Source organism: Salmo salar, chromosome 02 (genome assembly GCF_965601325.2).
Source record: "Salmo salar chromosome 02, fSalSal1, whole genome shotgun sequence".
Lineage (NCBI taxonomy): Eukaryota > Metazoa > Chordata > Actinopteri > Salmoniformes > Salmonidae > Salmo > Salmo salar.
The window spans coordinates 8,377,501-8,401,712 of NC_138292.1; the positions used below are offsets into that span (position 1 = coordinate 8,377,501).

General features: G+C 43.1%; 1 protein-coding gene across 1 annotated transcript in view; it reads left to right on the top strand.

Annotated features, from left to right (window-relative positions):
• Positions 1-19,925, top strand: part of LOC106574162 (protein naked cuticle homolog 2-like) — an 89,259-nt gene extending 69,334 nt beyond the window's left edge. The window contains exons 4-10 of the mRNA XM_082959589.1: positions 2,232-2,292; positions 5,565-5,704; positions 12,100-12,195; positions 12,602-12,755; positions 16,185-16,254; positions 16,333-16,451; positions 18,141-19,925. Coding sequence (XP_082815715.1) covers positions 2,232-2,292; positions 5,565-5,704; positions 12,100-12,195; positions 12,602-12,755; positions 16,185-16,254; positions 16,333-16,451; positions 18,141-18,808 — 1,308 coding nt within the window. The 3' untranslated portion in view covers positions 18,809-19,925. The remainder of the gene's footprint in view (positions 1-2,231; positions 2,293-5,564; positions 5,705-12,099; positions 12,196-12,601; positions 12,756-16,184; positions 16,255-16,332; positions 16,452-18,140) is intronic.
• Positions 19,926-24,212: the final 4,287 nt, after the last annotated feature.

Sequence of the window (24,212 nt, forward strand, 5' to 3'; positions counted from 1 at the left end):
TGTAGCCCCCTATCAAACCCAATCACATCCCACTGTAGCCCCCTATCAAACCCAATCACATCCCACTGTAGCCCGCTATCAAACCCAATCACATCCCACTGTAGCCCCCTATCAAACCCAATCACATCCCACTGTAGCCCCCTATCAAACCCAATCACATCCCACTGTAGCCCCCTATCAAACCCAATCACATCCCACTGTAGCCCCCTATCAAACCCAATCACATCCCACTGTAGCCCCCTATCAAACCCAATCACATCCCACTGTAGCCCCCTATCAAACCCAATCACATCCCACTGTAGCCCCCTATCAAACCCAATCACATCCCACTGTAGCCCCCTATCAAACCCAATCACATCCCACTGTAGCCCCCTATCAAACCCAATCACATCCCACTGTAGCCCCCTATCAAACCCAATCACATCCCACTGTAGCCCCCTATCAAACCCAATCACATCCCACTGTAGCCCCCTATCAAACCCAATCACATCCCACTGTAGCCCCCTATCGAACCCAATCACATCCCACTGTAGCCCCCTATCGAACCCAATCACATCCCACTGTAGCCCCCTATCGAACCCAATCACATCCCACTGTAGCCCCCTATCGAACCCAATCACATCCCACTGTAGCCCCCTATCGAACCCAATCACATCCCACTGTAGCCCCCTATCGAACCCAATCACATCCCACTGTAGCCCCCTATCGAACCCAATCACATCCCACTGTAGCCCCCTATCGAACCCAATCACATCCCACTGTAGCCCCCTATCAAACCCAATCACATCCCACTGTAGCCCCCTATCAAACCCAATCACATCCCACTGTAGCCCCCTATCAAACCCAATCACATCCCACTGTAGCCCCCTATCAAACCCAATCACATCCCACTGTAGCCCCCTATCAAACCCAATCACATCCCACTGTAGCCCCCTATCAAACCCAATCACATCCCACTGTAGCCCCCTATCAAACCCAATCACATCCCACTGTAGCCCCCTATCAAACCCAATCACATCCCACTGTAGCCCCCTATCAAACCCAATCACATCCCACTGTAGCCCCCTATCGAACCCAATCACATCCCACTGTAGCCCCCTATCGAACCCAATCACATCCCACTGTAGCCCCCTATCAAACCCAATCACATCCCACTGTAGCCCCCTATCAAACCCAATCACATCCCACTGTAGCCCCCTATCAAACCCAATCACATCCCACTGTAGCCCCCTATCAAACCCAATCACATCCCACTGTAGCCCCCTATCAAACCCAATCACATCCCACTGTAGCCCCCTATCAAACCCAATCACATCCCACTGTAGCCCCCTATCAAACCCAATCACATCCCACTGTAGCCCCCTATCAAACCCAATCACATCCCACTGTAGCCCCCTATCAAACCCAATCACATCCCACTGTAGCCCCCTATCAAACCCAATCACATCCCACTGTAGCCCCCTATCAAACCCAATCACATCCCACTGTAGCCCCCTATCAAACCCAATCACATCCCACTGTTACATGTGAAATCCCAAGCCCCCATCTCTCAATGCCCAAGTAGAATCAGAACAAATATGAATTGCATCTTAAATGGCACCCTATTCCCTTTATAGTGCACTATACTTTTACCAAAGCCCTATGGGGTTCCATTTGGGTTTCAGCCTCTCTCCTGGAACAGGTCAAGATGACAGAGCACATATGTCTGTTTTGATAGATGCACAAGTGACTTTTATGGGAGTTGGAGGCAGCTTGAAAGCTTGGCAGTGCTGGCTCTCTCTCTGTCCGCCCCAGACAGTAAAGCATTATAAGCATGCAAATGCTCTAAGTGTTATTTCTCTCTCTCTCTCTCTCTCTCTCTCTCTCTCTCTCTCTCTCTCTCTCTCTCTCTCTCTCTCTCTCTCTCTCTCTCTCTCTCTCTCTCATCTCTCCTCCCTCCTTCCCAGATTAGGAAATGCTTCAGCTGTAACTGGTTGTTTTCTCAGTGTCTGGCGTCAAAAAGCTGTAGATTTACTTACATCTCTCTCTCCTCCCTCTCTCTCTCTCCTCCCTCTCCCCCCTCTCTCTCCTCCCTCTCTCTCTCTCTTCCTTCTCTCTACCTCTCTCCTCCCTCTCTCTCTACCCCTCTCTCCTCTTTCTCTCCTCCCTCTCTTCTCCTCCCTATCTCTACCCCTCTCTCCTCCCTTTCTTTCTCTCTCTACCTGTCTGTCCTGCCTCTCTTTCCCTCCTAGGAGTTTCCACATAGTGAGCTGAAGGGTAGACAATTCTTAGACCATCACTGTCCCCTAGAGGGTAAGTAGAAGAATACATGTTTCAATGTTTCAGACTGGTAAGATATGAATAAATACTTTCATCTGCAGAGCACAGATCTGGGCCCGTCATCAACAAAAGCGTCTCAGAATAGTAGCGCTTATCTAGGATCTGTCCATATAATATGATTCATTATGATCTAAAAGTCTGAACTGATCCTAGACAAGCTCTCACAATCACTGATGCTGCATAGTTAACTACATGACTTGTATGTACAGCAGAATAACAATCTTTGAGTCCACATTCTATATGAGTCCATGATGAAAAACGTATTTCCTATTCCAAGTGGATGTTGTAAAGTTTTCAATAGAGTCTCATGTCTGTTACGTCTCTGTCTTAGGACCCCAGGAAGACTAGCTGTCATCATGTCTGTTACGTCTCTGTGTTGTTGGGTTTAGGACCCCAGGAAGACTAGCTGTCATCATGTCTGTTATGTCTCTGTGTTGTTGGGTTTAGGACCCCAGGAAGACCAGCTGTCATCATGTCTGTTATGTCTCTGTGTTGTTGGGTTTAGGACCCCAGGAAGACTAGCTGTCATCATGTCTGTTACGTCTCTGTGTTGTTGGGTTTAGGACCCCAGGAAGACTAGCTGTCATCATGTCTGTTATGTCTCTGTGTTGTTGGGTTTAGGACCCCAGGAAGACTAGCTGTCATCATGTCTGTTACGTCTCTGTGTTGTTGGGTTTAGGACCCCAGGAAGACTAGCTGTCATCATGTCTGTTATGTCTCTGTGTTGTTGGGTTTAGGACCCCAGGAAGACTAGCTGTCATCATGTCTGTTATGTCTCTGTGTTGTTGGGTTTAGAACCCCAGGAAGACTAGCTGTCATCATGTCTGTTACGTCTCTGTGTTGTTGGGTTTAGGACCCCAGGAAGACTAGCTGTCATCATGTCTGTTATGTCTCTGTGTTGTTGGGTTTAGGACCCCAGGAAGACTAGCTGTCATCATGTCTGTTACGTCTCTGTGTTGTTGGGTTTAGGACCCCAGGAAGACTAGCTGTCATCATGTCTGTTATGTCTCTGTGTTGTTGGGTTTAGAACCCCAGGAAGACTAGCTGTCATCATGTCTGTTATGTCTCTGTGTTGTTGGGTTTAGAACCCCAGGAAGACTAGCTGTCATCATGTCTGTTACGTCTCTGTGTTGTTGGGTTTAGAACCCCAGGAAGACTAGCTGTCATCATGTCTGTTACGTCTCTGTGTTGTTGGGTTTAGGACCCCAGGAAGACTAGCTATCATCATGTCTGTTATGTCTCTGTGTTGTTGGGTTTAGGACCCCAGGAAGACTAGCTGTCATCATGTCTGTTACGTCTCTGTGTTGGGTTTAGAACCCCAGGAAGACTAGCTGTCATCATGTCTGTTACGTCTGTGTTGTTGGGTTTAGAACCCCAGGAAGACTAGCTGTCATCATGTCTGTTATGTCTCTGTGTTGTTGGGTTTAGAACCCCAGGAAGACTAGCTGTCATCATGTCTGTTATGTCTCTGTGTTGTTGGGTTTAGAACCCCAGGAAGACTAGCTGTCATCATGTCTGTTACGTCTCTGTGTTGTTGGGTTTAGGACCCCAGGAAGACTAGCTGTCATTATGTCTGTTATGTCTCTGTGTTGTTGGGTTTAGGACCCCAGGAAGACTAGCTGTCATCATGTCTGTTATGTCTCTGTGTTGTTGGGTTTAGAACCCCAGGAAGACTAGCTGTCATCATGTCTGTTACGTCTCTGTGTTGTTGGGTTTAGAACCCCAGGAAGACTAGCTGTCATCATGTCTGTTATGTCTCTGTGTTGTTGGGTTTAGAACCCCAGGAAGACTAGCTGTCATTATGTCTGTTACGTCTCTGTGTTGTTGGGTTTAGAACCCCAGGAAGACTAGCTGTCATCATGTCTGTTACGTCTGTGTTGTTGGGTTTAGAACCCCAGGAAGACTAGCTGTCATCATGTCTGTTATGTCTCTGTGTTGTTGGGTTTAGAACCCCAGGAAGACTAGCTGTCATCATGTCTGTTATGTCTCTGTGTTGTTGGGTTTAGGACCCCAGGAAGACTAGCTGTCATCATGTCTGTTACGTCTCTGTGTTGTTGGGTTTAGAACCCCAGGAAGACTAGCTGTCATCATGTCTGTTACGTCTCTGTGTTGTTGGGTTTAGAACCCCAGGAAGACTAGCTGTCATCATGTCTGTTATGTCTCTGTGTTGTTGGGTTTAGAACCCCAGGAAGACTAGCTGTCATCATGTCTGTTACGTCTCTGTGTTGGGTTTAGAACCCCAGGAAGACTAGCTGTCATCATGTCTGTTACGTCTGTGTTGTTGGGTTTAGAACCCCAGGAAGACTAGCTGTCATCATGTCTGTTACGTCTCTGTGTTGTTGGGTTTAGAACCCCAGGAAGACTAGCTGTCATCATGTCTGTTACGTCTCTGTGGTGTTGGGTTTAGGACCCCAGGAAGACTAGCTGTCATCATGTCTGTTATGTCTCTGTGTTGTTGGGTTTAGAACCCCAGGAAGACTAGCTGTCATCATGTCTGTTATGTCTCTGTGTTGTTGGGTTTAGAACCCCAGGAAGACTAGCTGTCATCATGTCTGTTACGTCTGTGTTGTTGGGTTTAGAACCCCAGGAAGACTAGCTGTCATCATGTCTGTTATGTCTCTGTGTTGTTGGGTTTAGGACCCCAGGAAGACTAGCTGTCATCATGTCTGTTATGTCTCTGTGTTGTTGGGTTTAGGACCCCAGGAAGACTAGCTGTCATCATGTCTGTTACGTCTGTGTTGTTGGGTTTAGGACCCCAGGAAGACTAGCTGTCATTATGTCTGTTACGTCTCTGTGTTGTTGGGTTTAGAACCCCAGGAAGACTAGCTGTCATCATGTCTGTTACGTCTGTGTTGTTGGGTTTAGGACCCCAGGAAGACTAGATGTCATCATGTCTGTTATGTCTCTGTGTTGTTGGGTTTAGAACCCCAGGAAGACTAGCTGTCATCATGTCTGTTATGTCTCTGTGTTGTTGGGTTTAGGACCCCAGGAAGACTAGCTGTCATCATGTCTGTTATGTCTCTGTGTTGTTGGGTTTAGGACCCCAGGAAGACTAGCTGTCATCATGTCTGTTACGTCTGTGTTGTTGGGTTTAGGACCCCAGGAAGACTAGCTGTCATCATGTCTGTTATGTCTCTGTGTTGTTGGGTTTAGAACCCCAGGAAGACTAGCTGTCATCATGGCGTCAGCTAATGGGGATCTGAATAAAGATGAAGATAAAGATGTGTGTTGTTGTGTTGTTCCAGTGGTTCTACCTCCAGAGAAGGCTGCTGAGGGCTGTGACAGTTACCTGCAGTACCCCCACACAGACCCAGGGCCAGACAGGCAGCTACTGAGAGGAGGGGACGCAGGCAAAGGCTCTGGGAAGAAACGCATCAGCCTGGATGTAAGTTAGACACCAGTCTTTTTTACATCTTCCTCTGGATCTTATATGTTGAATGTAGTGTACACTACATGCTATGGATCTTATATGTTGAATGTAGTGTACACTACATGCTATGGATCTTATATGTTGAATGTAGTGTACACTACATGCTACGGATCTTATATGTTGAATGTAGTGTACACTACATGCTACGGATCTTATATGTTGAATGTAGTGTACACTACATGCTATGGATCTTATATGTTGAATGTAGAGTACACTACATGCTATGGATCTTATAAGTTTATTGTAGTGTACACTACATGCTATGGATCTTATAAGTTTATTGTAGTGTACACTACATGCTATGGATCTTATATGTTGAATGTAGTGTACACTACATGCTATGGATCTTATATGTTGAATGTAGTGTACACTACATGCTATGGATCTTATATGTTGAATGTAGTGTACACTACATGCTACGGATCTTATATGTTGAATGTAGTGTACACTACATGCTATGGCTCTTATATGTTGAATGTAGTGTAGACTACATGCTATAGATCTTATATGTTGAATGTAGTGTACACTACATGATATGGATCTTATATGTTGAATGTAGTGTACACTACATGCTAGAGATCTTATATGTTGAATGTAGAGTACACTACATGCTATGGATCTTATATGTTGAATGTAGTGTACACTACATGCTATGGATCTTATATGTTGAATGTAGTGTACACTACATGCTATGGATCTTATATGTTGAATGTAGTGTACACTACATGCTATGGATCTTATATGTTGAATGTAGAGTACACTACATGCTATGGATCTTATAAGTTTATTGTAGTGTACACTACATGCTATGGATCTTATAAGTTTATTGTAGTGTACACTACATGCTATGGATCTTATATGTTGAATGTAGTGTACACTACATGCTACGGATCTTATATGTTGAATGTAGTGTACACTACATGCTATGGATCTTATATGTTGAATGTAGTGTACACTACATGCTATGGATCTTATATGTTGAATGTAGTGTACACTACATGCTATGGATCTTATATGTTGAATGTAGAGTACACTACATGCTATGGATCTTATATGTTGAATGTAGTGTACACTACATGCTATGGATCTTATATGTTGAATGTAGTGTACACTACATGCTATGGATCGTATAAGTTTATTGTAGTGTACACTACATGCTATGGATCTTATAAGTTTATTGTAGTGTACACTACATGCTATGGATCTTATATGTTGAATGTAGTGTACACTACATGCTATGGATCTTATATGTTGAATGTAGTGTACACTACATGCTATGGATCTTATATGTTGAATGTAGTGTACACTACATGCTATGGATCTTATATGTTGAATGTAGTGTACACTACATGCTATGGATCTTATATGTTGAATGTAGAGTACACTACATGCTATGGATCTTATATGTTGAATGTAGTGTACACTACATGCTATGGATCTTATATGTTGAATGTAGTGTACACTACATGCTATGGATCGTATAAGTTTATTGTAGTGTACACTACATGCTATGGATCTTATAAGTTTATTGTAGTGTACACTACATGCTATGGATCTTATATGTTGAATGTAGTGTACACTACATGCTATGGATCTTATATGTTGAATGTAGTGTACACTACATACTATGGATCTTATAAGTTTATTGTAGTGTACACTACATGCTATGGATCTTATATGTTGAATGTAGTGTACACTACATGCTACGGATCTTATATGTTGAATGTAGTGTACACTACATGCTATGGATCTTATATGTTGAATGTAGTGTACACTACATGCTATGGATCTTATATGTTGAATGTAGAGTACACTACATGCTATGGATCTTATATGGTTATTGTAGTGTACACTACATGCTATGGATCTTATATGTTGAATGTAGTGTGGACTACATGCTATAGATCTTATATGTTGAATGTAGTGTACACTACATGATATGGATCTTATATGTTGAATGTAGTGTACACTACATGCTAGAGATCTTATATGTTGAATGTAGAGTACACTACATGCTATGGATCTTATATGTTGAATGTAGTGTACACTACATGCTATGGATCTTATATGTTGAATGTAGTGTACACTACATGCTACGGATCTTATATGTTGAATGTAGTGTACACTACATGCTATGGATCTTATATGTTGAATGTAGTGTACACTACATGCTATGGATCTTATATGTTGAATGTAGTGTACACTACATGCTATGGATCTTATATGTTGAATGTAGAGTACACTACATGCTATGGATCTTATATGTTGAATGTAGTGTACACTACATGCTATGGATCTTATATGTTGAATGTAGTGTACACTACATGCTATGGATCTTATATGTTGAATGTAGTGTACACTACATGCTATGGATCTTATAAGTTTATTGTAGTGTACACTACATGCTATGGATCTTATATGTTGAATGTAGTGTACACTACATGCTACGGATCTTATATGTTGAATGTAGTGTACACTACATGCTATGGATCTTATATGTTGAATGTAGTGTACACTACATGCTATGGATCTTATATGTTGAATGTAGTGTACACTACATGCTATGGATCTTATATGTTGAATGTAGAGTACACTACATGCTATGGATCTTATATGTTGAATGTAGTGTACACTACATGCTATGGATCTTATATGTTGAATGTAGTGTACACTACATGCTATGGATCTTATATGTTGAATGTAGTGTACACTACATGCTATGGATCTTATATGTTGAATGTAGAGTACACTACATGCTATGGATCTTATATGTTGAATGTAGTGTACACTACATGCTATGGATCTTATATGTTGAATGTAGTGTACACTACATGCTATGGATCGTATAAGTTTATTGTAGTGTACACTACATGCTATGGATCTTATAAGTTTATTGTAGTGTACACTACATGCTATGGATCTTATATGTTGAATGTAGTGTACACTACATGCTATGGATCTTATATGTTGAATGTAGTGTACACTACATACTATGGATCTTATAAGTTTATTGTAGTGTACACTACATGCTATGGATCTTATATGTTGAATGTAGTGTACACTACATGCTACGGATCTTATATGTTGAATGTAGTGTACACTACATGCTATGGATCTTATATGTTGAATGTAGTGTACACTACATGCTATGGATCTTATATGTTGAATGTAGAGTACACTACATGCTATGGATCTTATATGGTTATTGTAGTGTACACTACATGCTATGGATCTTATATGTTGAATGTAGTGTGGACTACATGCTATAGATCTTATATGTTGAATGTAGTGTACACTACATGATATGGATCTTATATGTTGAATGTAGTGTACACTACATGCTAGAGATCTTATATGTTGAATGTAGAGTACACTACATGCTATGGATCTTATATGTTGAATGTAGTGTACACTACATGCTATGGATCTTATATGTTGAATGTAGTGTACACTACATGCTATGGATCTTATATGTTGAATGTAGTGTACACTACATGCTATGGATCTTATATGTTGAATGTAGAGTACACTACATGCTATGGATCTTATAAGTTTATTGTAGTGTACACTACATGCTATGGATCTTATAAGTTTATTGTAGTGTACACTACATGCTATGGATCTTATATGTTGAATGTAGTGTACACTACATGCTACGGATCTTATATGTTGAATGTAGTGTACACTACATGCTATGGATCTTATATGTTGAATGTAGTGTACACTACATGCTATGGATCTTATATGTTGAATGTAGTGTACACTACATGCTATGGATCTTATATGTTGAATGTAGAGTACACTACATGCTATGGATCTTATATGTTGAATGTAGTGTACACTACATGCTATGGATCTTATATGTTGAATGTAGTGTACACTACATGCTATGGATCTTATATGTTGAATGTAGTGTACACTACATGCTATGGATCTTATATGTTGAATGTAGAGTACACTACATGCTATGGATCTTATATGTTGAATGTAGTGTACACTACATGCTATGGATCTTATATGTTGAATGTAGTGTACACTACATGCTATGGATCGTATAAGTTTATTGTAGTGTACACTACATGCTATGGATCTTATAAGTTTATTGTAGTGTACACTACATGCTATGGATCTTATATGTTGAATGTAGTGTACACTACATGCTATGGATCTTATATGTTGAATGTAGTGTACACTACATACTATGGATCTTATAAGTTTATTGTAGTGTACACTACATGCTATGGATCTTATATGTTGAATGTAGTGTACACTACATGCTACGGATCTTATATGTTGAATGTAGTGTACACTACATGCTATGGATCTTATATGTTGAATGTAGTGTACACTACATGCTATGGATCTTATATGTTGAATGTAGAGTACACTACATGCTATGGATCTTATATGGTTATTGTAGTGTACACTACATGCTATGGATCTTATATGTTGAATGTAGTGTACACTACATGATATGGATCTTATATGTTGAATGAAGTGTACACTACAGGCTAGATGTAGTGTACACTACATTCTCTCTCTCTTTCTGTCAGCTAGCTCCCTCTCTATGCCTGCAGCACAGCCTCTCTGCAAGGCCTGCCGCTCCGAACGTTTATTTATACAATTACAGTCATGTTACCAGATACCTCTGAATCAAAGTTACTTCCAGAAAAGCTGTAACTGAGAATTGTGGTTAACGTCTTTTTCCTGGACCAGGAAGAAAGACATGATGTTATATTGGGGTGGTAGGGCATTCCTCCTCCCCCTTTCCCTTCCCTCTCTTCTCCTTTTCTCCCTCTCTTCTCCAACTGCAGGTCGTCACGGCAGTTAAAGGGCTTTTGCTGAATGTGATTCTTTTACTGGTTTATATTCCTGCTTTGAAAAGCAGCCAGCAGGGGAGAGTGAGTGACTGTGGAAAAGCAGCCAGTAGTGGAGAGTGAGTGACTGTGGAAAAGCAGCCAGTAGTGGAGAGTGAGTGACTGTGGAAAAGCAGTCAGTAGTGGAGAGTGAGTGACTGTGGAAAAGCAGTCAGTAGTGGAGAGTGAGTGACTGTGGAAAAGCAGCCAGTAGTGGAGAGTGAGTGACTGTGGAAAAGCAGCCAGTAGTGGAGAGTGAGTGACTGTGGAAAAGCAGCCAGCAGGGGAGGGTGAGTGACTGTGGAAAAGCAGCCAGTAGTGGAGAGTGAGTGACTGTGGAAAAGCAGTCAGTAGTGGAGAGTGAGTGACTGTGGAAAAGCAGTCAGTAGTGGAGAGTGAGTGACTGTGGAAAAGCAGCCAGTAGTGGAGAGTGAGTGACTGTGGAAAAGCAGCCAGCAGGGGAGGGTGAGTGACTGTGGAAAAGCAGCCAGTAGTGGAGAGTGAGTGACTGTGGAAAAGCAGTCAGTAGTGGAGAGTGAGTGACTGTGGAAAAGCAGTCAGTAGTGGAGAGTGAGTGACTGTGGAAAAGCAGTCAGTAGTGGAGAGTGAGTGACTGTGGAAAAGCAGCCAGTAGTGGAGAGTGAGTGACTGTGGAAAAGCAGTCAGTAGTGGAGAGTGAGTGACTGTGAAAAAGCAGCCAGTAGTGGAGAGTGAGTGACTGTGGAAAAGCAGTCAGTATTGGAGAGTGAGTGACTGTGGAAAAGCAGCCAGTAGTGGAGAGTGAGTGACTGTGGAAAAGCAGCCAGTAGTGGAGAGTGAGTGACTGTGGAAAAGCAGCCAGTAGTGGAGAGTGAGTGACAGTGGAAAAGCAGCCAGTAGTGGAGAGTGAGTGACTGTGGAAAAGCAGCCAGTAGTGGAGAGTGAGTGACTGTGGAAAAGCAGTCAGTAGTGGAGAGTGAGTGACTGTGGAAAAGCAGCCAGTAGTGGAGAATGAGTGACTGTGGAAAAGCAGCCAGTAGTGGAGAGTGAGTGACTGTGGAAAAGCAGTCAGTAGTGGAGAGTGAGTGACTGTGGAAAAGCAGCCAGTAGTGGAGAGTGAGTGACTGTGGAAAAGCAGCCAGTAGTGGAGAGTGAGTGACTGTTGAAAAGGAGTCAGTAGTGGAGAGTGTGACTGAGTGGAGAGAATAAATGCTGCAGTAGGAAAGGAAAGGTTTGACTCTGCTGCCCTCTGCTGGTTGTCAAAGTCACTGTGTTTGTGTTTCTAGGCAAAGAGTATCACCTAGGATTTGTCCCAAATGGCACCCTATTCCCTATATAGTGCACAAATTTTGACCAGGGCCCATAGGGGTGTATTTTTGTTATTAAGTAAGTAAGCCTTGTCCCAGCCAGAACAGCCTTGTAGCGTGAGGCAGTCTGATGTACAAATACACTTCCTGGACAGGATGCTGTCTTTGTCATTAACAAGGAGTATTCCTTGTGTCTCCATGCCGACAGGACCTAGAGTGTGACGTATCAGTGGAGGAAGATAATCGTCAGGAATGGATCTTCACCCTCTATGATTTTGACAACAGTGGCAAAGTTACTAAAGAGGTAAGGCTTCCTTTTATTTATTCAACCCTTATTTTACCAGGTAAGTTGACTGAAAACACATTCTCATTTACAGCAACCACCTGGGGAATAGTTAAGGAGGGGATGAATGAGCCAATTGGAAGCTGGGGATGATTAGGCCATGATGGTATGAGGGCCAGATTGGGAATTTAGCCAGGACACCGGGGTTAACACCATATGTCTATGTCTGCATCCCAAATAGCACCCTCTTCCCGACATAGTGCACTACTTTTGACTACAGCCCTATAGATCCTGGTCAAAGTTAGTGCCCTATATAAGGAACAGTGGAGCCTTTATCTTTGTTCTTACTGAGAAGATTATATTGTGTTATAACATGTGTAATAATAAGCTGTGTTTGTCCACTCCTCCTCCTCCTCCTCCTCCCCAGGACATGTCCAGTCTGATGCACACCATCTATGATGTGGTGGATGCCTCGGTCAATCACTCGTCCTGCCACAGTAAGAGGAAGACCCTACGGGTCAAACTGACTGTCACACCAGAGCGCTGTCCTCGCAGGAGAGACCACATCTCCACTGGACCAGGTAAGAGACATGGAGGGAGGGATATATATATATATTGAGAGAGCGAGAGAGAACCTGACACCCTCAGCACACAGGGGGACAAACGCCTACCTGGAGGTGACAGCATTCCCTCCCCCATGTGCCCCCCTAGGCACAACTACGACAACATAACCAATAAAAACATGTCACAACTCCTGCAGCTCTGTCGCACGCTGGGCATGTATATAATCAATGGTAGGCTTTGAGGGGACTCCTACGGTAGGTACACCTATAGCTCATCTCTTGGCAGTAGTACTGTAGACTACTTTATCACTGACCTCAACCCACATTCTCTCAGAGCGTTCAGTCAGCCCACTGACAGCCCTATCAGATCACAGCAAAATTACAGTCTACTTGAACAGAGCAATACTCAAATCATGAATCAAATCATCAAAACCAAAGGAACTGAATAATATTAAGAAAGGCTATAGTGAAAAGGAAAGTAGTGTGGAAACCTACCAAAAAACAATTAGGCAACAACAAATTCAATCCCTTTTCGAAAATTTCCTGGACAAAACGTTTCACTGTAATAGTGAAGGTGTAAACTCGGCAGTAGAAAACCTAAACAGTATATTTTTCCTCTCAGCTTCCCTATCAAATCTCAACATTTCAAACAGAAAACCAAAGAAAATGAACAACAATGACAAATGGTTTAATGAAAAATGCAAAAACCTAAGAAAGAACTTGAGAAACCTATCCAACCAAAAACATAGAGACCCAGAAAACCTGAGCCTACGACTTCACTATGGTGAATCACTAAAACAATACAGAAATACACTACGGAAAAAGAAGGAACAGCACGTCAGAAATCAGCTCAATGTAATTGAAGAATCCATAGACTCTAACCACTACATGGAAAATGGGAAAATACTAAAGATACAACAACACGAAGAGTTATCTATCCGAAGTGGAGATGTGTGGATAAACCACTTCTCCAATCTTTTTGGCTCTATAACAAAGAAGAGCAAAAACATATACATGATCAAATACAAATGTTAGAATCAACTATTAAAGACTACCAGAACACACTGGATTCTCCACTACAGGACAAAACCCTCCAACCCAAAAAGGCCTGTGGTGTTGACAGTATCCTAAATGAAATGGTACAATATACAGGCCAGAAATGCCAATACTTAAACTCTTTAACATCATCCTTAGCTCTGGCATCTTCCCCAATATTTGGAACAAAGGACTGATCACCCCAATCCACAAAAGTGGAGACAAATTTGACCCCAATATTTACCATGGGATTTGCATCAACAGCAACCTTGGGAAAATCCTCTGTATTATCATTAACAGCAAACTGGTACATTTCCTCAGTGAAAACATTGTACTGAGAAAAAGTCAAATTGGATTTTTACCAAATTAACGTACGACAGACCACGTATTCACCCTGCACACCCTAATTGACAAACAAACAAACCAAAACAAAGGCAAAGGCAAAGTCTTCTCATGTTTTGTTGACTTCAAAAAAGCTTTTGACTCAATTTTGCATGAGGGTCTGCTATACAAATTGATGGAAAGTGGTGGTGGGGGGAAAAACATACAGCATTATAAAATCCTCAACATCAAATCCATGTACACAAACAACACGTCTGTGGTTAAAATTGTCAAAAAACACACATATTTTTTTCCACAGGGCTGTGGGGTGAGACAGGGATGCAGCTTAAGCCCCACCCTCTTCAACATACATATCAACGAATTGGCGAGGGCACTAGATCACTCTGCAGCACCCGGCCTCACCCTACTAGAATCTGAAGTCAAATGTCTACTGTTTGCTAATGATCTGGTGCTTCTATCCCCAACCAAGGAGGGCCTACAGCTGCACCTAGATCTTCTGCACAGATTCTGTCAGACCTGGGCCCTGACAGTAAATCTCAGTAAGACAAAAATAATGGTGTTCCAAAAAAGGTCCAGCTGCCAGGACCACAAATACAAATTCCATCTAGACACCGTTGCCCTAAAGCACACAAAACAACTATACATACCTCGGCCTAAACATCAGCACCACGGGTAACTTCCACAAAACTGTGAACGAGCTGAGAGACAAGGCAAGAAGGGCCTTCGATGCCATCAAAAGGAACATCAAATTTGACCTACCAATTAGGATCTGGCTAAAAATACTTGAATCAGTTATAGAACCCGTTGCCCTTTATGGTTGTGAGGTCTGGGGTCCGCTCACCAACCAAGAATTCACAAAATGGGACAAACACCAAATTGAGACTCTGCATGCAGAATTCTGCTAAAATATCCTCTGTGTACAACGTAAAACACCAAATAATGCATGCAGAGCAGAATTAGGCCAATACCAGCTAATTATCAAAATCCAGAAAAGAGACATTAAATTCTACAACCACCTAAAAGGAAGCGATTCCCAAACCTTCCATAACAAAGCCATCACCTACAGAGAGATGAACCTGGAGAAGAGTCCCCTAAGCAAGCTGGTCCTGGGGCTCTGTTCACAAACACAAACACACCCCACAGAGCCCCAGGACAGCAACACAATTAGACCCAACCAAATCATGAGAAAACAAAAAGATAATTGCTTGACACATTGGAAAAAATTTACAAAAAAACGGAGCAAACTAGAATGCTATTTGGCCCTAAACAGAAAGTACACAGTGGCAGAATACCTGACCACTGTGACTGACCCAAACTTAAGGAAAGCTTTGACTATGTACAGACTCAGTGAGTATAGCCTTGCTATTGAGAAAGTCCGCCGTAGGCAGACCTAGCCCTCAAGAGAAGACAGGCTATGTGCACACTGCCCACAAAATGAGGTGGAAACTGAGCTGCACTTCCTAACCTCCTGCCAAATGTATGACCATATTAGAGACACATATTTCCCTCAGATTACACAGACCCACAAACAATTTGAAAACAAAACCCAATTTTGATAAACTCCCATATCTATTGGGTGAAATACCACAGTGTGCCATCACAGCAGCAAGATTTGTGACCTGTTGCCACAAGAAAAGTTCAACCAGTGAAGAACAAACACCATTGTAAATACAACCCATATTTATGTTTATTTATTTCCCTTTTGTACTTTAACTATTTGCACATAATATGACATTTGAAATGTCTTTATTCTTTTGGAACTTAATTTTTGTTGTGTATTTCACTTTTTTTATCTTCTTCACTTGCTTTGGCAATGTTAACATATGTTTCCCATGCCAATAAACCCTTAAATAGAATATAATTGATTTTAATTGAGAGAGAGAGAGAGAGAGAGCGAGAGAGAGAGAGAGAGAGAGAGAGAGAGAGAGAGAGAGAGAGAAAGATCTATGTTAACTTTATCATGGCTGTATTCTGTCTCTCTCTATGGGATGTAGCTAGTTGTTTGTACAGGGCTGTTTATGTTGTAGTTGTTTATGTAGTTTATGTTTATATGTTGTTGTCTCTCATCAGACCGGGAGACGGCACGCCTTCACCAGGAGGAGGGACGATCAGCAGACAGACGGCTTTCTTCTCACATCAGGTCAGCACACACACGCACACACGCACACAAACACACACACAACACACACCCTAACAGACGTCTGTCCTCCTACACCAGGCCAGCCCACCCAGGTCAGAGCAGTGAGGGACAGCATTACTGTGTGGATGAGAACACTGAGAGGAGGAATCACTATCTGGACCTAGCTGGTATAGAGAACTACACCTCCAGGTTTGAAGGTTGGTACCACTCAGCTTATCTCGCTCCCTGTACAAAAAATTACAACGTGTTGGAGCCAGATAGCCAATTAAACTTCAAGAGAATAAAGTGGCCTTGTAGTGAACTTGTCTATTATACAACATACACTGCCTTCAGAGAGGATTCACTCCCCTTGACTTTTTCCACATTTTGTTGAGTTGGATTAAAATAGATTTAATTGTCATTTTTTGTCAACGATTTACAGAAAATACTCTGTATATCAAAGTGGAAGAAACATTTTAACATTTGTACAAAATAAAAAAAAACATGAGAAAAAAATAAGACAAATATATCTTGATTAGATAGGTATTCAACCCCCTGAGCTGTGAGTCTTTCTGGGTAAGTCTTTCTGGGTAGATTTCTACACCTGGATTGAGCAACATTTGTCCATTATTCTTTTCAAAATTCTCCAAGCTCTGTCAAATTGGTTCTTGATCATTTCCAGACAACCATTTTCAGGTCTTGCCATAGATTTTCAAGCAGTCCAAACTGATTTTCAAACAGTCCAAGTCCAAACTGTAAGTCTGCCACTAAGGAACATTCACTGTCTTCTTGGTAAACAATTCCAGTGTAGATTTGACCTTGTGTTTTAGGTTATTGTACTGCTGAAAGGTGAATTCATCTCCCAGTATCTAGTGGAAAGTAGACTGAACCAGGTTTTTCTCTAGGATTTTGCCTGTGCTTAGCTCCACTTCGTTTTCTTTTTTTATCCTGAAAAACTCCCCAGTCCTTAACGATTACAATCATACATGATGCAGCCACCACTATGCTGGAAAATATGGAAAGTGATACTCAGTAATGTGTTGGATTGGATTTGCCCCAAACATGACACTTTGTATTCAGGACAAAAAGTGAATTGCTTTGCCACATTTTTTTGCAGTTTTACTTTAGTGCCTTGTTGCAAACAGAATGCATGTTCTGGAATATTTTTATACTCTACAGTCTTCCTTCTTTTCACTCTGTCATTTAGATTAGTATTGTGGAGTAACTACAATGTTGTTGATCCATCCTCAGTTACCTCCTATCACGGCCATTAAACTCTGTAACTGTTTTAAAATGAGAATTGGCCTCATGGTAAAATCCCTGAGCGGTTTCCTTCCTCTCAGGCAACTGAGTTAGGAAGGACGCCTGTATCTTTATAGTGACTGGGTGTATTCATACACCATCCAAAGTGTAATTAATAACTTCACCATGCTCAAAGGGACATACAATGTCATCTTTTTTTATTTTTGCCCATCTACCAATAGGTGCAAAATCTCCCTGGTCTTTGTTGTTGAAGCTGTGTTTGAAATTCACTGCTTGACTGAGGGACCTTACAGATAATTGTACAGTATGTGTGGGGTACAGAGATGAGGTAGTCATTAAAACATGTTAAACGCTATTATTGCACACAGAGTAAGTCCATGCAACTTATTATGGGATTCTCTCTCTTTCTCTCTCTCTCTGTGTCATCTCTCTCTCTCTCTCTCTCTCTCTCTGTGATATCACTGTCTCTCACTCTCTGTAATCTCTCTCTCTCTCTCTCACTCTCTGTATTCTCTCTCTCTCTCTCTCTGTGATCTCTCTCTCTCACTCTCTGTACTCTCTCTCCGTCTATCTCTCTTTCTCGCTCTGTCTTTCTATCTCTCTCTTTTTTCTCTCTCTATTCTCTCTCTCTCTCCCTCCTCCAGGATCCACCCCTCCCCCGCCCCCCCAGGAGACCCATGTGCGGACCTCCCAGTCCCAGAACCGCTCCCGTTCCCAGGAGCCCGAGGCTCACGCCGCCCACCAGCGCCACTCGCAGGTCATCGGTGAGAACTACACCCCTCTAGAAGCCCGGGGTCGTGGCGCGTCACACTTCCTCAAGTCCCCCAAAGGAACATCTAAAGGAGCCGGCGTTGGAGGGACCAATGGGGGAATTGAAAGGGGCAAGTCCAGTAAATACCATGCTGGGGGGCATTACCCTCCTCAGCCTCCTCCACTCCAGACCCTGCTGCATACAGGGAACTCCTCATCTGGGGGTCACGGAGGTCAGGATGTGTACCACCTCCCCTCCTCCAGCCACCACCAGCACCCTCTGCAACACAGCCATAGCAAACGGCTCCGGGCCAAAGCCAGGGAGGGTCAGGGCCTGTCCCCGTCCAAAACGCCCCTGTCACCTCACTCCAATCCCCAGCAGCAGCAGCAGCAGGCTCCCCCGCCTCCCCCTTGTCTTGAGAGGGAGAAGGAGAGGGAGCAGGTATCTGGGCTGCACGGCAGCCCTGGGTCCTTTGTGTTGCCTTTGGTGCAGCGTCACGAGCACCGTCACCACCACGAACACCACCATCACCACCACTACCACCACCACCACCAGACATGACCCAATATGAGCCCAGTCACAGTAACAGTCAGAGACTGAGAGACCTTTAAAGGACTGACTGACCACACCCGTCTGTCTGAAGAAGGACTCAACCTCCTCACCCAATGGGAATGTCTCCGCTTCTGTCCTGAGGCTGCCCAATCTGAGATGGCACCCTATTCCCTATATAGTGCACTACTTTTGACCAGAGCCCTATTGGTTAGCCCTAACTCTAACCCTGTAGACGTTTGCCAAATGTAGTGCACTATATAACAAGGTGCCATTCAGACAGCCCAGAATCTGAACCCTCCTCCATTTTGTGCCAGGCAGGATGCCAGAGCCAGACAGTTTCCCTGAGATATCCTGGGATCAGACACACTGATGGAAACTGGAGTGTGGCTCACTTGACTGCTGTGGGTATTCGATTGTAAAGGGTTGCTGAAGACACGGTGGTGCAGTTTTGTAAGACGTTTTCTATGGCACAGTTCTGAATCTGAATCAAATGAGTTTAAACGTCCTGCTGGACTAAGCTACTCCTCTCTACACATGGACCTTCACAAAGGGAGAACAGATACAGTACAGCTCTATGTGGACAGAGGTCATCAAAAGTGACATCATTTCCTCCTTGGTGTTGACCCATAGATTTGCTTGTTCCCAGAAGCTAAGTACTGTCTCCTTCGTCCCAAATGGTACACCATTCCATTTTATAGTGTACTACCTTTGACCAGGGCTCATAGGGCTCTAGTCTAAAGTAGTGCAGTATTTAGGGAATAGCGTGACATTTGGGACACTACCTCTCCGTCAGAGTGGGTTGTGTGTGTTGTGTGTAGTAGAGCTTTCCTCCCAACGGTGAATCTCAGGTGTTAGGTGCTGCTCCTCCTGTTCTCTCTACTACTTCCTCATTGGAACCTGGAACCCTGCTGTTGGGCTTCCACAACCAGACGAACAATATCAAATCACCACTGACAGTTTAATGCAACAAAATATCTAGCTATATAAGCATTCACATCTATATATGTATACACCTTTTACTGTATAATTCTACTGTATTTATATGCATGTTATTTCATCACCAATTATAATAATGCATATATGTCTTTGTCGTTGATGTATTTTAATAAACATTATATATACTGTATATTCATATTGTTATGTTTCCTAGCCCTGTTATGTCCAAGGCTTAATGGTTTGTACCATGCGTCAAAGGATGGTGCTCTACTGCCACAGTGTGGTTAGAGATAGCAGAATACAATGTCCAGGGGATGGAGAAGGCCACTACAGGACTCCTGTTGCTGCCAGGAGGGATAGTGCATTCTGGAACTGTCTGCTTTGTGATTGTTTGTCAATGAAAAACGTGTTACAAATCGAATGTATAATCTATATATCCGATGCGTACAACGGCAGATAGCAAAACTATTGACAGCATTTCATTTAGGAGGGATTGATATGAGCAATCTGGGATTTTTTTACATACATTTTTTGATTGTTTAAATTAATTATATATAGGTTCTTGAAAAATAGAACTTATAAATGCCTCATACAATTTATACGTCTCATGAGCTGTCTTACCCCAGAACCCAAAATATAAGCCTGTTAAGGCAAGGTCTGCCGCCTATATTTCCGTGGTCAATATTGGCAACCCATTTGGAATTCCCCCTCCTTTGTAGGCGTATTGTCTCTGTATTCTTAAATGATTCAGAGATTAGATTAGCGCATAGATGAACGGTCTATAAGATAATGTTGTGTTTCATACCACGACATATACGACATTGTAATTACCGAGTAGCGCAACTCCCGGGTGCGCTACACTCTTTGAGCTCTGGCCATCAAGGATTTGTGCGGGAGCCAAATAAGATCCCGGGCTGTGACAAACAATGGTAGCAATGAAAGGCGAGGGGAGGGTTGGCTAAATGCAAATATCCACTTTGTGCTGTTGAGAGAACCTCCTCCAACACTGACAACTGGCCATTTCCATCCTAAGAATCCTACGCTGTAGGCTGAGAATAATGCACCTCAAATTCTGCCACGTCCCTTCTTTACAGCGAAGTTACAACTTATTGTAACTACGATTTAATTCACAACTTTGAAACGTGTTCGGTTCATTCCATCGAGCAAGAGTTGGACAACGGTCAGTGAAGATGGACATTTGGTGACCTCGGGTGTGTCGCGGGAGGGACAGGAAGCGTCTGTGCACCTGTGTGAGAACTAAACCAAAAAGGTAAGCGACGCGTCGATCCGCTTGACATTCAAACAGGTACATTTGATTTATCTAAAAAAAAAAATTATTTTTAATTTGTGCTCAAAGTGCAGTTGTCAAACTTTCCATTTTAACAACACCGATTTAAATCACCCCAAACCCATGTTTGTTGGCCGCTGTATGGGCAATATAGTTTCGCATTGCTCTAAACGTTTTGTTCTGCGTTGCATGCTCTCACATAGCCTATCCACGGGCTACGTACACATTCCCAAACATCTCATTTGAGACTCCTGATGTTTTTCTCCACAGTAAAACAATAATAGTGTTTGAGACAAGAGGCAGAAAAACAGTGCAGCTTCGTTTAGAGACGCTAAGCCTTTCTAAACGTGATTATCCTTAGCCCGTCGATACGCTGGCTTTCATTCAAGACATGCATGAGAAAGGCTTTACGACACAATGGATCAGTGGGAGCTTGTCTGCTATTATAGAGGCACTGGGAAAGAGAGGAGGACTCTAGACGCACTGGGAAAGAGAGGAGGACTCTAGACGCACTGGGAAAGACAGGAGGACTCTAGACGCACTGGGAAAGACAGGAGGACTCTAGACGCACTGGGAAAGAGAGGAGGACTCTAGACGCACTGGGAAAGAGAGGAGGACTCTAGACGCACTGGGAAAGACAGGAGGACTCTAGACGCACTGGGAAAGAGAGGAGGACTCTAGACGCACTGGGAAAGAGAGGAGGACTCTAGACGCACTGGGAAAGACAGGAGGACTCTAGACGCACTGGGAAAGAGAGTAGGACTCTAGACGCACTGGGAAAGAGAGGAGGACTCTAGACGCACTGGGAAAGACAGGAGGACTCTAGACGCACTGGGAAAGAGAGGAGGACTCTAGACGCACTGGGAAAGAGAGGAGGACTCTAGACGCACTGGGAAAGAGAGGAGGACTCTAGACGCACTGGGAAAGACAGGAGGACTCTAGACGCACTGGGAAAGAGAGGAGGACTCTAGACGCACTGGGAAAGACAGGAGGACTCTAGACGCACTGGGAAAGAGAGGAGGAATCTTTCGTGAATATTGATATTGTCATGAGAGAGAGAGAGCGAGAGAGAGAGAGAGTGAATGACTGACTGACATGGATGGAACACATTACAGATCAGTGGATGGAACACATTACAGATCAGTGGATGGAACACATTACAGATCAGTGGATGGAACACATTACAGATCAGTGGATGGAACACATTACAGATCAGTGGATGGAACACATTACAGATCAGTGGATGGAACACATTACAGATCAGTGGATGGAACACATTACAGATCAGTGGATGGAACACATTACAGATCAGTGGATGCTGCGGTCAGGAAGTCGAGTAATTCAGCTATTTAAAAACATTTTGTGGAAAATGCCTCATACCTGACAATTATAAATAATACATTCATGTTGTAAATTAGTCCACAAACTAGTGAAGTTACAATTCATTTAAAGTGCATTTCACAACATACTTTACAAAGAAAGTAAGAATTTGCTCCAAATAATTTTCTAGTAATCTGCAAACAAAAATTGGCTTTGGGGTTGAATGCTACTGTGGAAATTAACTGTATCCCTGCAGGAAGACATCAAAGCAGACTCGACATGAGGGCTTTCTTCACAACAATTGCCCCATTCTACCACCCTACTACCCTACCCCTGGCCTGGCCTGGCCTGGCCACCCCCACACTCCCCATCCCCTGTTTCCACTTGATTAAGCCCCAAGCTCCTGAGTCCAATCTGGAGGGAAAATGCTTCACTAATTCTAATATCAGTCCCAAATGGCTCCCTGTTTAGTGCACTATGTTTGACCACTACCCTAGGAGCTGGTCAAAAAAACATATATGGAATAAGGTGCCATTTGGAAACACATTAAGACTCCTGTTCCCAACAAATGAGGAAGACATTTTGTCTCTCTGCTTTCATTTGAGTCAGACCCTGACTAGTTGTCAAGAGTTTTACTTTTCCCCCCTCTCTCGTTTACTGACCACCATATTGTTGGGGAAATGGAGTGAGCGAAACAGAAGGACACAGAGAGGTGAATTGTGAAGCGATGGATGGGGAAGAAGACTCCTGCTGGGTGATTCCCAGTGTCCCAAATGGCACCCTATTCTCTATTGGGCCCTATGGGTTCTAGTCTAAAGTAGTGCACTATACAGGGAATAGGGTGCCATTTGGGATGCAAGCCGAGAGCATATTCCCCTCTGACCTATAGGGCCCATAGGATGCCAAATCCACTGTTGTCCTCATCACTCGTCCTCAGCTTAATAATTAACTATTTCTATATGTGATACAATAGTTGTTATTGCTAATGAAGAGAGAATAAGGTAAATGTTTATTTCAGATCATTATTATTCGTAGAATCTGAAAAATGTAAAAACTTTTGAGGTGTATTGTCCCTTTAACTAATATAATCAGTTGCCATGGCAGGCTGCACTGGTTTCTGATTGACAGGGTTTAGAGCTCTGCTGTCTGATTGACAAGGTTTAAAGCTCTGCTGTCTGATTGTCAGGGTTTAAAGCTCTGCTGTCTGATTGACAGGGTTTAAAGCTCTGCTGTCTGATTGACAGGGTTTAGAGCTCTGCTGTCTGATTGACAGGGTTTAGAGCTCTGCTGTCTGATTGACAAGGTTTAAAGCTCTGCTGTCTGATTGACAGGGTTTAGAGCTCTGCTGTCTGATTGACAGGGTTTAGAGCTCTGCTGTCTGATTGACAGGGTTTAGAGCTCTGCTGTCTGATTGACAGGGTTTAGAGCTCTGCTGTCTGATTGACAGGGTTTAGAGCTCTGCTGTCTGATTGACAGGGTGTAGAGCTGTGCTGTCTGATTGACAGGGTTTAAAGCTCTGCTGTCTGATTGACACAGTTTAGAGCACTGCTGTCTCATTGACAGGGTTTAAAGCTCTGCTGTCTGATTGACAGGGTTTAGAGCTCTGCTGTCTCATTGACAGGGTTTAAAGCTCTGCTGTCTGATTGACAGGGTTTAGAGCTCTGCTGTCTGATTGACACAGTTTAGAGCACTGCTGTCTCATTGACAGGGTTTAAAGCTCTGCTGTCTGATTGACAGGGTTTAGAGCTCTGCTGTCTGATTGACAGGGATGAGAGCTCTGCTGTCTAATTGACAGGGATGAGAGCGCTGCTCTCTGATTGAGAGGGATGAGAGCTGTGCTGTCTGATTGACAGGGTTTAGAGCTCTGCT